This window comes from Giraffa tippelskirchi, chromosome 1 (genome assembly GCF_054371585.1).
Source record: "Giraffa tippelskirchi isolate mGirTip1 chromosome 1, T2T-mGirTip1v1.2.pri, whole genome shotgun sequence".
NCBI lineage: Eukaryota > Metazoa > Chordata > Mammalia > Artiodactyla > Giraffidae > Giraffa > Giraffa tippelskirchi.
Genome location: NC_137275.1, coordinates 130909068 through 130921608, shown reverse-complemented (window position 1 = coordinate 130921608; position 12541 = coordinate 130909068). Strand labels below are relative to the sequence as shown.

Sequence of the window (12541 nt, the reverse complement as noted above, 5' to 3'; positions counted from 1 at the left end):
TGCAAAGATCCTACGTCATGGTCCTTCCTGAGAATTAATTTTGCCCCCAGGATTCTTAGCAATTAGGTCTTTTCATCTTGGAGGTATCAGAGGCAGAGGAGGGTGTGCAGCACCAAATCCATGGCACAGAGTTCAACACACAGTACTCTACCTGGCGGCGTGGAATCAAAAACCCAGCACTGGGAAGGAGTCATGCACAGACACAAGATTTATGAGGGCCATGCAGGGAAAGAAAATATATGGGTTACACATCATACCGCTCTGGATGCAACCATTTTTCACACAGCAGAAACTGTGAGAGAGAAGACAAAGGAGAAAGACAAAGAAAAATGGGGAGGGGCTTTCCCTGGCGGTCCAGTGGTTAAGAATCTGCCTTCCAATGCAAGGGACGAGAGTTTGATCCCTGGTGGGGGAACTAAGATCCCACAGGCCACAGGGCAATTAAGTTTGCAAGTCACAACTACTGAGCCTGGGAGCCACATCTAGAGAGAGGCCCACGCCCCACAATGAAAGATCCCACATGCTGCAAGTAAGACCCACCACAGCCAAAAAATAATCAATTAAAAAATATTTAAAAAAAGAAAAGTGGGGAAAGTAAAGGTAAAATCGAGAAAGAAAAGGTTGGAGCCTCCTCCTGGCCACCTGGCTGATCCCTCGTCAGCAACTCAGCAGCCACTAAGCATCAGCACTCCCTCAGCATCCCTGCTGTCTCCATGGTGATTTGATGTGATTCTGATGGATGTGACTAGTTCATGAACACTTCCTGGAGCTGGGCACTGTTGTTGCTAACTCCATTTTCCAGATGAGAAAACAGGGCTTCCGAGATTGTTAACAACTTGCCCCAAATCACTGAGTTGTAAAATTGCGGGATCAGGCATTGAACCTAGCCTGTTTCAGGCCCAAGCGTGTGCTCTTGGTCAGCAAAGTGAAAAATAAGATGGTGTTTAATGGAGGAAAACGTGAACATGTATTGAGTACTTAATATATACCTAGCATGTAGTCCTCACAACAGTCCTGCAAGGGAGGTATCATTATTCCCATTTTATACATGAAGAAATTGAGGCTCAGTGCTCACTTCGGCAGCACATATACTTAAATTGGAATGATACAAAGAAGATTATCATGGCCCCTGCTCAAGGACGACATGCAAACTGGTGAAGCATTTCATGTTTTTACAGCAGAAACCATCACAACATTATAAAGCGATTTTCCTCCAATTAAAAAATAAAGTTAAAAAAGTATGAATAAAACAGGGAAACTTTTTTAAAAATTGAGGCTCAGAGAGGTTAAGTAACTTATCTAAAGTTGCACTGCTTAGTAAAAAAGCCTCGGTCTGGGGCATTTCACCCCCTCTCAGTGTCTATGCTGAGAGTTTTGTACTTTCTCTCTGAAATAAATCCTGTTTGCTTGCTACCATGAAAAAAAAAAAAGGCCAGGTCTCTCAGATGGCAAAGCCCATATTCTTTTAAAAAATATTGTTGTTTTGCTCCTAAATTTTATTTATTTACTTGGCTGCTTCAGGTCTTCACTGTGGCATGTGGAATCTAGTTCCCTGACCAGGGATCAAACCCAGGCCTCTTGCATTGGGAGTACAGTGTCTTAGCCACTGGACCACCAGGGAAGTCCCCCATATTCTCTTTTATTCTTTCTTCCAAATGGAATTCTCGGGAATTTCATGGATTGAACTAATTAAAAATATCTCCTTTAGATATTTTTAGTTCTGTACATCCAAACCAAATACCTAGTGTATTTGTCAGAATTTGAAAGAAGTCTATTAAAGACTGCTTGCAAGAAAACCACTGTATAAACTATGTTTTATAAATTCTTCTGTTTTAATTAATTAGGTTTTCTAAAGTTCAAAGAAAAAAAAAAGGAGACAGAAACTAGTTTTTAATGATTTAGCATTAGGATTCATGAATACACTGGATTCTTTTTTGGTATTAGGGGAGAGCAGAGGGTAAATGTGGTGGGAAACTATGAGGGTCCAGAGATTCAGACTTTAGCCTGGAAAAGATATTAAAGAGGTAAATCAGGGACTTCCCTGGTGGTTCAGTGGCTAAGACTCTGTGCTCCCAATGCAGTGAGTGTGGGTTCGATCCCTGGTCAGGGAACTAGATCCCACACGCCACAAGGAAGATTGAAGATCCTAGGTGCTGCAACTAAGACCCAGTGCAGTGAAATAAATACTTAATACATATAATACTTAATACAAAGATAAACATTTAAAAGAAACCTCAATTATTGAAAAAAAAAGATGCAATTCTAATTTATTTTAGAAATAGCTTGAGTGTCTGCTAGTCAACAGTAGAGCTAAGGCCAGAACCTGGGGTTTCCCAATGCTTAAACCATTGTTCTTTCTTAGACATGAATCACGAATGGCTTTAGAGAATACTCCTTTCTCCTCGTCTCTTAATCCAGATAGTGGAAAAAAAGTGAGAAAGCTTAAAGACTATTAAAAAACAATCAGGACATTAAGAATCAAGTTATCCTGGAAGGAGGTCAAGAGGTAACCACAGAGGCTGGAGTTAAGGGGAGGAGCACTGGGCAAGATAAGGTCTTATCTAAAGCAATTAGAGTAAGCAGGCAATTAGAAGCTTTTGTTACTTGTCTTTAGCTGAACACTGTGAACAGAAAGCTTTTTGAAATCCTTGGCTAAATCAAAACCTGGGAAGTGAGGACTTCTAACCTTCAAGAAAAAAAGCTGAGCATGAGACAAAAAGGTATTTGTTTTTATACTTAACTTGGTGGGAAAAAGGAAAAACAAAAAACAGACAAAAAACAAGATGTCAGCTCAGCTGGGTCCCAATTCCAGCCCTGGGAAGCCCAAAGCCCACCCCTCTTGGTTTTATTTTTAAGGATAGTATTTTTCCCCCCTTGGCCAAGCTCAGTGTGTGGGATCTTAGTTCCCTTGCTGCTGCTGCTGCTGCTAAGTCGCTTCAGTCGTGTCCGACTCTGTGCGACCCCATAGATGGCAGCCCACCAGGCTCCGCCGTCCCTAGGATTCTCCAGGCAAGAATACTGGAGTGGGTTGCCATTTCCTTCTCCAGTGCATGAAAGGGAAAAGTGAAAGTGAAGTCGCTCAGTCGTGCCCGACTCTTAGCCACCCCACGGACTGTAGCCTACCAGGCTCCTCCGTCCATGGGATTTTCCAGGCAAGAGCACTGGAGTGGGGTGCCATTGCCTTCTCCGTTAGTTCCCTTACCAAGGATCAAACCTTCACCCCCTGGAAGCGTGAAGTCTTAACCACTGGACTGCCAGGGAAGTCCCGCCCTCCCCACCTTGGTTTTTGTAAATAGTCCTGAAGGGCTTTCTTGGTTTCTAGACTACTGACATCTTGCTTCCACGTGTAAATTGAATACAGTTTACTAAAGAGATGGAAGGCAGGCTTTACATCCCAGTAATAGGGAACAAATTTGATTGGGAATGGCTGGGTTACCGTCTAACACTGACGTGTCATTTTCCCCTGCCCGGGCTCAGCTTCCCTCCATCCGGCTGGCTTTTCTTTCCTGGTCTTATTTCTTTCCTCTCTGCCCTCTGTTTCCCCTCCCCTCTCCTTGCAGGAGCAGAAACAAGAAACTCTTCCTCTAATCTCCAGCCTAGCAGGTTTTCCCTCCCCTGGAGTCCAGGTGCCTGTAGCATTTGCTCCTCAGTGGCTTTCCCCGAAGGAGACAGCTCCCTCTTTCCTTTTCCCAAAAAGGAATTGTGGGGCCAGCTGTTAAAATTTTTAAAAATTGTTTTTTTTCACATCTTTACTCAAGATGGGAAAATCTCTGAAGTTTAAGATGGCACCTGGTTGTCCTGTGGTGCTTATATTCTTTCATGGCTTTGTTCTGTCTGGGATTTTATTATAATAACTAATGATGGGACTTCCTTAATGGTCCAGTGGTTAAGATTCTGAGCTTCCAATGCAAGGGGTCACAGGTTCAATCCCTGGTCAGGGAATTAAGATCCCGCATGCCACGTGGTGTGGCCAAAAAGCAAAACAAACAAACAACCACAACAACAAAAACTAATGGTAATGAACATACCTTGATGTTTATGTAATTTTAATAAATCACCTTCAAAATGATAAAGCATTAGTAATCAAATAGACAAAGATTCGCTTGGTCGTGTCCAACTCTTTGGGACCCCACAGACTGTAGCCTGCCAGGCTCCTCTGTCCATAGGATTTTCCCAGGCAAGAATATTGGAGTGGGTTGTCATTTCCTCTCCCAGGGGAATCTTCCCGACCTAGGGATCAAACCCGTGTCTCCGGTATTGGCAGGTGGATTCTTTACCACTGAGCCACATGGGAAGCCTAACTTCTATCAATGATTCACACCAAAAAGTGGTTCAATGAAGCAGCTATGATGAGGCAGTGCTAGAATTAAAAGGGGAATCAGGTACCCTTGAAACTCAAACCTAATAATAGTAGAAAACATCACCAACTCACAGTAATATACACAGATTTGAAACTGTTTCCTTGAGAATGTTTCTGTTTAGGGGGAGAACTCTAATATTTGAAGGTTCTAAGTAACGACAAGCAAACAGTGAAGATGCCTCAGTGACCTGATAGCCATGCCCTCGAGAGATAGCCAAGAGATGGGTCCCCAACCTCTGGGATCTAATATCTGATGATATGAGGTGGAGCTGATGTAATAATAATAGAAATAAAGTGCACAATAAATGTAATGCACTTGAATCATCCTGGAACCATCCCCCCATCCCCAATTCATGGAAAAATTCTCTTTCATGAAACAGGTCCCTGGTGCCAGAAAGTTTGGGGATGTTCAAAGGAATATTCTTTGTACTTCACACCCGCACTGTTTTTCTTCTAACCCCTCCATTTCACAAAACTTTAACTTCTCCTAGTGCCACACGCCCCTTTTCCACTTTGAGGGACAGGGAGCACACCAGTGTTCAGGCCTTAGGCCCTCCCTGGGTGTTGGTGATCTAGCCTTCTCATCCTAGCTTTGTAAGGTGTTCCCCTAAGTTTTTCCTGCTCACCTGTTTCTTGAGTTCCTCCTGAATCTTTCTAGATAAACCTGTCTAAATGATGCAAGAACTTTCCATCTAATGAATATGTGATTTTCTCCACTTTAATTGCACCTGGGCTGTGTCTACCACACTCTCTCCACAGCTGCACTTGTCATTTCTGTTTCGTTTTCAGCTTTTTATTTTACGCTGGGGTATAGCCGATTAACAATGTTGTGATGGCTTCAGGTGGACAGCAAAGGGACTCAGACATACGTACACATGTATCCATTCTCCCCCAAACCCTTCTCCCATCCAGGCTGCCACATAACATTAAGCAGAGTTCCCTGTGCTGGACAGTAGGTCCTTTATTATCCATTTTATTGTCAGATTTTATTTACCCCTTACTTTCTTTATGTCCCCTAAAATTTCCTCAAAACCCAGTTCCTCTCCTCTCAGGCCCCATAGCTAGTATTTCATTTTCACAATCACCTTGCCTCATGTAGGAGGTTGCTCCTTTCCTCCAAGGGAGGGATGTGGTGAACGGTGGGGCAAACTGGCACAGTGTAGGGAGGGGGCCTTAGCCACCTGCAGCCTGTGGCCTGAATAGCCATGAGGCTTCCCCAGTGGCACAGTGGTAAAGACTCTGCCTGCCAATGCAGGAGATGCAGTAGACTCGGATTCGATCCCTGGGTCTTAAAGATCTCCTGGAGTAGGAAATGACAACCCACTCCAGTATTCTTGTCTGGAAAATTCCCTGGAAAGGAGGAGCCTGGCAGGCTACAGACCATGGGGTCGCAAAGAGTCAGACAAGACTGAGCATGCATGCACATCGAAGACACCAATGTGGAGTCAAACACCCCAGCTCACTTTTGGAGGGTTTAATTATGCCTTAATGCTCCCTATCATAATTAAGCAGAAATAGTGATTCTAATTATCATATTTACAGAAACCACACAAGTATGCTTCCCTGGTGGCTCAGATGGTAAAGAACCCACCTGCAATGTAGGAGACCCAGGTTCGATCCCTGGGTCGGGAAGATCCCCTAGAGGAGGAAATGGCAACCCACTCCAGTATTCTTGCCTGGAGAATCCCAGGGACAGAGAAGCCTGGCAGGCTACAGTCCACAGGGTCGCAAAGAGTCACACATGACTGAGCAAATAACACACACAAGTAGATCCATATAACCGCACACTTCACCTACTCATGCTTAATGGTGTTCCATCCTTGTTTACTTTGCCCTGGTTTCCCTTTCAGCTTGAATGAGCACAACTTTTGAAGTCTTTAATTTATGACTATTTTAACTTAAGCAAGCCCTGCTGGAGGGTGACAGGTGGTGAATGTCAAAAACCCAGAGGGAGGGTTTCTGTTTAGCCTTTGATTTTTGTTTTGTTTTGTTTTTTAAGCCAGAGAAATGTCTGATTGTGCTCATAGTTTGTAAGCATACTTCACCAACTTTTATCTTCCTGCAAGTTCCCTGTTCTCCCCCAGATTTCTCTTCTACTTCTGGCTGAGGAGGGGCCGGCAACTAGGCAGCCACATGCCTGAGTGGCTTGGGTGATAAAACTCATAGTTATTTTTCTCAATTAATGGTTTTCCCTGACAATTTTACTGCTCTATTTTAAGCTTCCTCATTCCCTTGGGCCTCCGTACATATGTCTGTGATAAGTCTCATCCCGTCCAACAGACTGTCTCCTCAGAATATAGACTAACCTATTTCAAAAAGCTCATCTCTCTCTCTCTCTCTCTGGAACATAACACTTGAAAATGCATTGAAACAGAAAGTAATTAAGCTTTAAAGGAGAGCTATAAAAGTGATTTATTCATGAATACACACTTATCCTTCTCCCAATTGACACCCATTTTATATTAATTTTCCTTTAGTGTGTATCTGCAGCCTTTTTCTAAATCTTTGCTACTAATGGAAACTTTTTATTCCACCCTTATTCCCTTCTACTTGGCTCCAAAGACTCTCATACGTGCTGAGAGGGATCCATTGGAGGGTACAAAACCACAATTTGGGAAATTCTGCTCTGAAATAATAATGCTCCCTAGTCACAATCACTGATTTTATTAGGTTGTCAATTAGCCATTTTTTAATTAGGGAAAGAAAAGTTCTTAATTCATTTTTTTTCTGAAGTTATTTAAAATGTACTTTTATCATCATGTTCCACTGGTGACAGAACAGCTATGGAATGTGTATTGGGCTGGCCAAAAAGTTTGGGTTTTTCCATAAGATGTTAAGGAAAAACCAGAATGAAGTTTTTGGCCAACTCAATATCTTTTTCTTGGGCTGGCCAGGTGGTGCCAGTGGTAAAGAATTCTCCTGCCAATGCAGGAGATGCAAGAGAAGATGGGCTTGATCCCTGGGTCAGGAAGCTCCCCTGGAATAGAAAAAGGCAATCCATTCCAGTATTCTTGCCTGGAAAATTCTGTGTACAGAGGAGCCTGGCAGGCTACAGTTCATGGGACCACACAGAGTTGGACACAACTGAGCGACTAAGCATAGCACAATACCTTTTTCTTAGGTCAGTGGAACTTGCATTCTACAGATAAGTAATTTCTACAGAGAAGTTTCTATAGGCTCCCCTCTCTGACCCCAAAGGACTAACAGAAGAAGAAAGAAACAATGATAATAATATTTCCTTTATATTGTATAGTTTTCAAAGCAGATTCACACACATCAAATCCATCCAAGCTTTTAAAAAAACTGAGGCTCAGAGAGATTAAATAAAGGGCATCTTCAAGGTCACACAGCTAGCCAGTCAGTGTCAGAGACCAGAATTTAAACCATTACTTGATGGTTCCCATAAAAAAAAAAAATCAGTCTCAAGAATAGGATTATAGAGATCCAGCATTTTTCATTAACATTATGGGGTGGGGGGGAATGTTTTGTAAGCAATACTTACCAGTGACTGTGCTTTTCTTAGTTTAGATCTGTCCTGTGATTTATTTTTCTTATCACGTGACTGTTGGTTGAAAGCTGGGGTCATTTCATGTCTTTTCCTTCTGTTAATTGGAAAGCATTGGGAAAATTATAAATATCATTTTAAAGCTTTGGTAGTTGGCAAAACTGTTTGTCTATTTGATTTTGTTGTTCCTGCGGTTTAAAAGATTATCTTCACTCAACTGGAAACAAGCCAAGTGTCTATCAATAGAGAAGGAGTTGAATAAACTCTGACACATCCACACAATACAGGACTGTGGTCTGTAAAAAGGAAGCCAGAGTATTTCTTTATATACCTGTGAGGTGAGCTGCAGGATATATTGTTACATGAAGAAAGAAAGCGGAATAAAGTAGTATGTACTGTGTTGACACCATTTCTTGCAGAAAGGGGTGCATGTGTCTGTATTTGTTTACATTTTTTTCATCTGCCCCACTTCCCCCCTTTATGATTTTTTAAATGTAAGGACATTTTAAAAAATAGTTACCTATCCATGGGATTCCCCTGTGATCCAATTAGGAACATGGAACAGTATTGGAGACTTCTCCAGATATACTTTGTTTTGTATATTTGACTTTGGAACCATCTCAAAATTATGAAATAAAAGAAAAAAAATTCCAAAAATCTAAAAACAGCTGGTGGTGTTTCCCCACACAAAGGAATACTTCATGGGACTTTAACACAGTCATTTATTTGTCTGAATAGCCTTAGCAGAACATATCCTAAGGACAAAAACACAGGCAAAGACATCTTCAACTGTTTTCAGTAATCTTATTGTTTGTATTAACATTAATATTTATTTTTTAAAATGATTGCATATAATAGGATAAAGTATGGATCCACATTATTATTATTATGAGTATATACCCTCAGGCTAAAGGCAAAATGAACCAGAAACAAACATTGAATTCTAGTTAGCAGATTTGTTTTGACAATGATATGAGTTAGCAATTCAGAAATTTGTTAAGTAAATATATTCTCTGGGTGTATACTTCATATAATACATTTTTTATACAAAATTATGCTTTACTGTGCTTAGTTGCTCAGTTGTGTCCAACTCTTTGTGACTCCATGGACTGTAGCCCGCCAGCCTCCTCTGTCCATGGGGATTCTCCAGGCAAAAATACTGGAGTGGGTTACCATGCCCTCTTCCAGGGGATCTTCTCAACCCAGGGATGGAACCCAGGTCTCCTGCATGGCAGGTGGGTTCTGAGCCAACAGGGAAGCCCATACAAAATTATGTATGTACATATATAATCAAATATATACATATATGTATATATATCAATGTCACAGAAGGGAGGCACAAATATGGAAAAGGAAAAGACTATAATGAACCCTTTGGGTGCTGGATTGGAATCTGAGGTATTAAAATATTAAAAGAAGCTGTAAGGAAAGCATTACAGCTATAAAATGCAAACAAATCCTAAAGAAAAGGTCAAATTTACCAATAAAGGTTCATTTACTTTCAATCACTTTTTGCTTCTTGGGGCTTCCCTGGTGGCTCAGCAGTAAAGAATCCACCTGCAATGCAGGAGATGCAGTTTTGATCCCTGGATTGGGAAGATCCCCTGGAGAAGAGAATGGCTACCCACTCCAGTATTCTCATCTGGAGAGTCCCCATGGACAGAGGAGCCTGGTGGGCTACAGTCCATGGGGTTGCACAGAGTCTGACATGACTCAGTGACTAAACCACCACCACCAGTGAAAAGCATTTGTATTTCACAGTAGCTTCTGTTTTCATCTTTCGTAGACCAAAGTGCCAGTAAATTGTTTCTAAAAGGAAAGAAGTGGAGAAGGACACAGTTCTTACCCTTGCCAGCTGCGTTCAATGGGGTCACAGTTGTCCAGGTAATTGAAGCGAATGATATCAGTTGGATGCTTGTCAGAAGACCTCCAAGGTGGGAGTTCTTTCTCCCCTGGGTGGTTCTTCTTTCTTAAAGAGGAAGAGGATCGGAAAGCAGATGAAGGAGACAGCTTTCCCCCTGGAGAACTGCTTCTAATGGGTTGAACATCCGCGATCACAAACCCATCTTTTGGAGGTGTCTAGAATGAGAAAATTATTTCTATTCTCAAAACACTATAATAAAAACAAAAGTAAAACAAAGGACATGGACTTCCCTGGTGGTCTAGTGATTAAGAATCTGCCTGCCAATGCAGGGGACACTGGTTCAATCCCTGGTCCAGGAAGAATCCACATGCCCTTGTGCCACAACCACTGAGCCAGTGCTCTACAGTCTGTGCTCTGCAACAAGAGAAACCATCGTAATAAGAATCCCGAGCATGGAAGGTAGAGAATAGCCCCTGCTCACTGCAACTAGAGAATGCCCAAGGGCAGTAACGAAGACCCTATGCAACCAAAAATGAATAAATAAATAAATGCTTTAAAAAAATCATCATTATCATCATCACCATGATGGCATTGATAACGGTGGCAATGACTACAGCAGCCACCAACCCAGAGGTACTTGTATGTGCCAGGCATTGTCTCAGAAGTATTCCCGCATTGTTATTATTTTTTGAGGGGGGTTATACAGTGAGGCATGCTGGATCTTAGTTCCCCCTACCAGGGATCAAACCTGCACCCCTTAGATTGGAAGCACAGAGTCTTAACCATTGGACCACCAGGAAAGTACCTTTCCTACATTACTTTATTTAACCTTTGTAATAACTTTAAAAGGTAATCGTAACTACTTCCATTTTACAGAAGAGAAAACTGAAGGTAGGAGAAACTGATTAATTTTTCCACTACTACTATTAAGACCTAAGTAGTAAGACACAGGGTCAGAATTTGAATCCAGGACTCTCCAGCTTCAAGCCCACACAATGAACTTCCCTACTCTGTATTGCCACCTCTCCTACCATATCATTATACAGTTATTCCACAACTGCAGTTAATTTGTTCATAAAAATATACATTCTTAAAAACAGTACCCTGTCCTACCTATCGGAGAAGGCAATGGCACCCCACTCTGGTACTCTTGCCTGGGAAATCCCATGAACGGAGGAGCCTGGTAGGCTACAGTCCATGGGGTTGCTAAGAGTCGGACACGACTGAGCGACTTCACTTTCCCTTTTCCCTTTCATGTACTGGAGAAGGAAATGGCAACCCACTCCAGTATTCTTGCCTGGAGAATCCCAGGGACGGTGGAGCCTGGTGGGCTGCCGTCTATGGGGTCGCACAGAGTCGGACACGACTGAAGCGACTTAGCAGCAGCAGCATCAGCAGTCCTACCTATCTAAAACACAGAGACAATTTCCATTATGTAGGGGTAAACTACAGATTTTATCAGTTATCAAAACTTCAGCCATTTCCAAAGAATCGGGAAATGAAAGTCTATTTTTTTTTGAAAGTCTATTTTTTAATTGCCCAGAATGAAAGTTTTTTTTTTTTTAATATAAAATTCGTAAGGGTTTTTATGAGGTTGTAGCCTAAGGGAAGAGGTACTGCTATGTTGAGAAGCCATTAAAGGCTTAATTTTTGTTCTTTAAGAGATTAGGGAAGCTTTACTCAGTAAATTGCTTTGCTTAAACTGTTTGTGAAAATTTAAAAATTCCCCAAGTTCCTCTAAGCAGAATCAGTTAGTTTCTTATCCTTGTTTCAACTGCTCTTTGTACATATTTCTATTACAGGATAGTACTTCATATTCAATGTGGTAACTATCTGTTTGTCTGTGTCCTGGGCCATAGACCAGGCTCCCAGAAAGTGGGGTTAAGACCATTGTACTCCTAGCACCTAGCACATAACAGTATTTAATAAATATTTACTGATTTAGTGAGTGATTGCAAGTAGCAGAGTAAGAAGACATTTTACTTTTACATAATTGATGGCTCATTACTAGATTAGTATTCACTGTTTTGTGCGAATCCTGGAGGAGGGCATGGCAACCCACTCCAGTATTCTTGCCTGGAGAATCCCCACGGACAGAAAAGCCTGGTGGGCTACAGTCCATAGGGTTGAAAAGAGTCGGACACGACTGAGCAACTAAGCACAGCACAGTGTGGATCTCACTTAAAATGGACATTCAAGGAACTTCCTGGTGGCCCAGTGGTTAGGACTCCACACTTTCACTGCTGAGAGCAGGAGTTCAATCCCTGGTCAGGGAACTAAGACTCCAAGTCACATGCGGTGGCCAAAAAAATAAAATAAATAAAATAAAATGGACATTTATTTCATTTTTCTGAGTTTATATTGAATGAAATCTATTTTTGCTGGAAGAGGTCTCATTTAACACCACTGGTAATAAAGAATACATGATAATAAAAAAGCAGTTTCGGGGAGAAAATTTAGGCATGAATGCTAGTAACTATATATATACATAAATAAACATCATTAATTCTGAAAAGCACAAAATATTTGACCCATTAACAGAATAGATAATAATGAAAACTGATGACTTTTCTGTTAAGTAAACAAAAAATTTGTTCCCTTTACCCAAAGCCTTTTGAGACTTTTTAAAATCGCAAATGTTGAAAAAATTTTAAATGCTTTTGTTTGCATGTATTGAAATGACCATACATCTTTTCTCTTTTACTCTGTGAATTACATGGACTGATTTTTGAATATTATGCCAACCTTACTCTCCTTGGATACATCCCACTGGGTCATCATGTATTATTCTTTTTTTATATATTACTGGGTT

General features: G+C 41.4%; 1 protein-coding gene and 1 non-coding gene across 15 annotated transcripts in view; one reads left to right on the top strand and one right to left on the bottom strand.

Moving 5' to 3' along the window:
- The window catches only part of FBXO16 (F-box protein 16), a 65441-nt gene that overhangs the window by 22555 nt on the left and 30345 nt on the right, over positions 1 to 12541 (bottom strand). For all 14 annotated transcript variants that reach the window (XR_014055749.1, XR_014055761.1, XR_014055734.1 and 11 more), the window contains 2 exons: positions 9712 to 9944; positions 7863 to 7962 (listed from right to left, as the gene is read on the bottom strand). Coding sequence is in view for 9 of the 14 variants with exons in the window: in XM_081496829.1 (XP_081352955.1) it covers positions 7863 to 7962; positions 9712 to 9944 (333 nt within the window). In the remaining 5 variants the exon portion in view is untranslated. The remainder of the gene's footprint in view (positions 1 to 7862; positions 7963 to 9711; positions 9945 to 12541) is intronic.
- LOC145521604 (U6 spliceosomal RNA) lies at positions 1068 to 1174 on the top strand. The gene has a single exon (XR_014065532.1). It is a non-coding gene; the product is annotated as a U6 spliceosomal RNA (small nuclear RNA).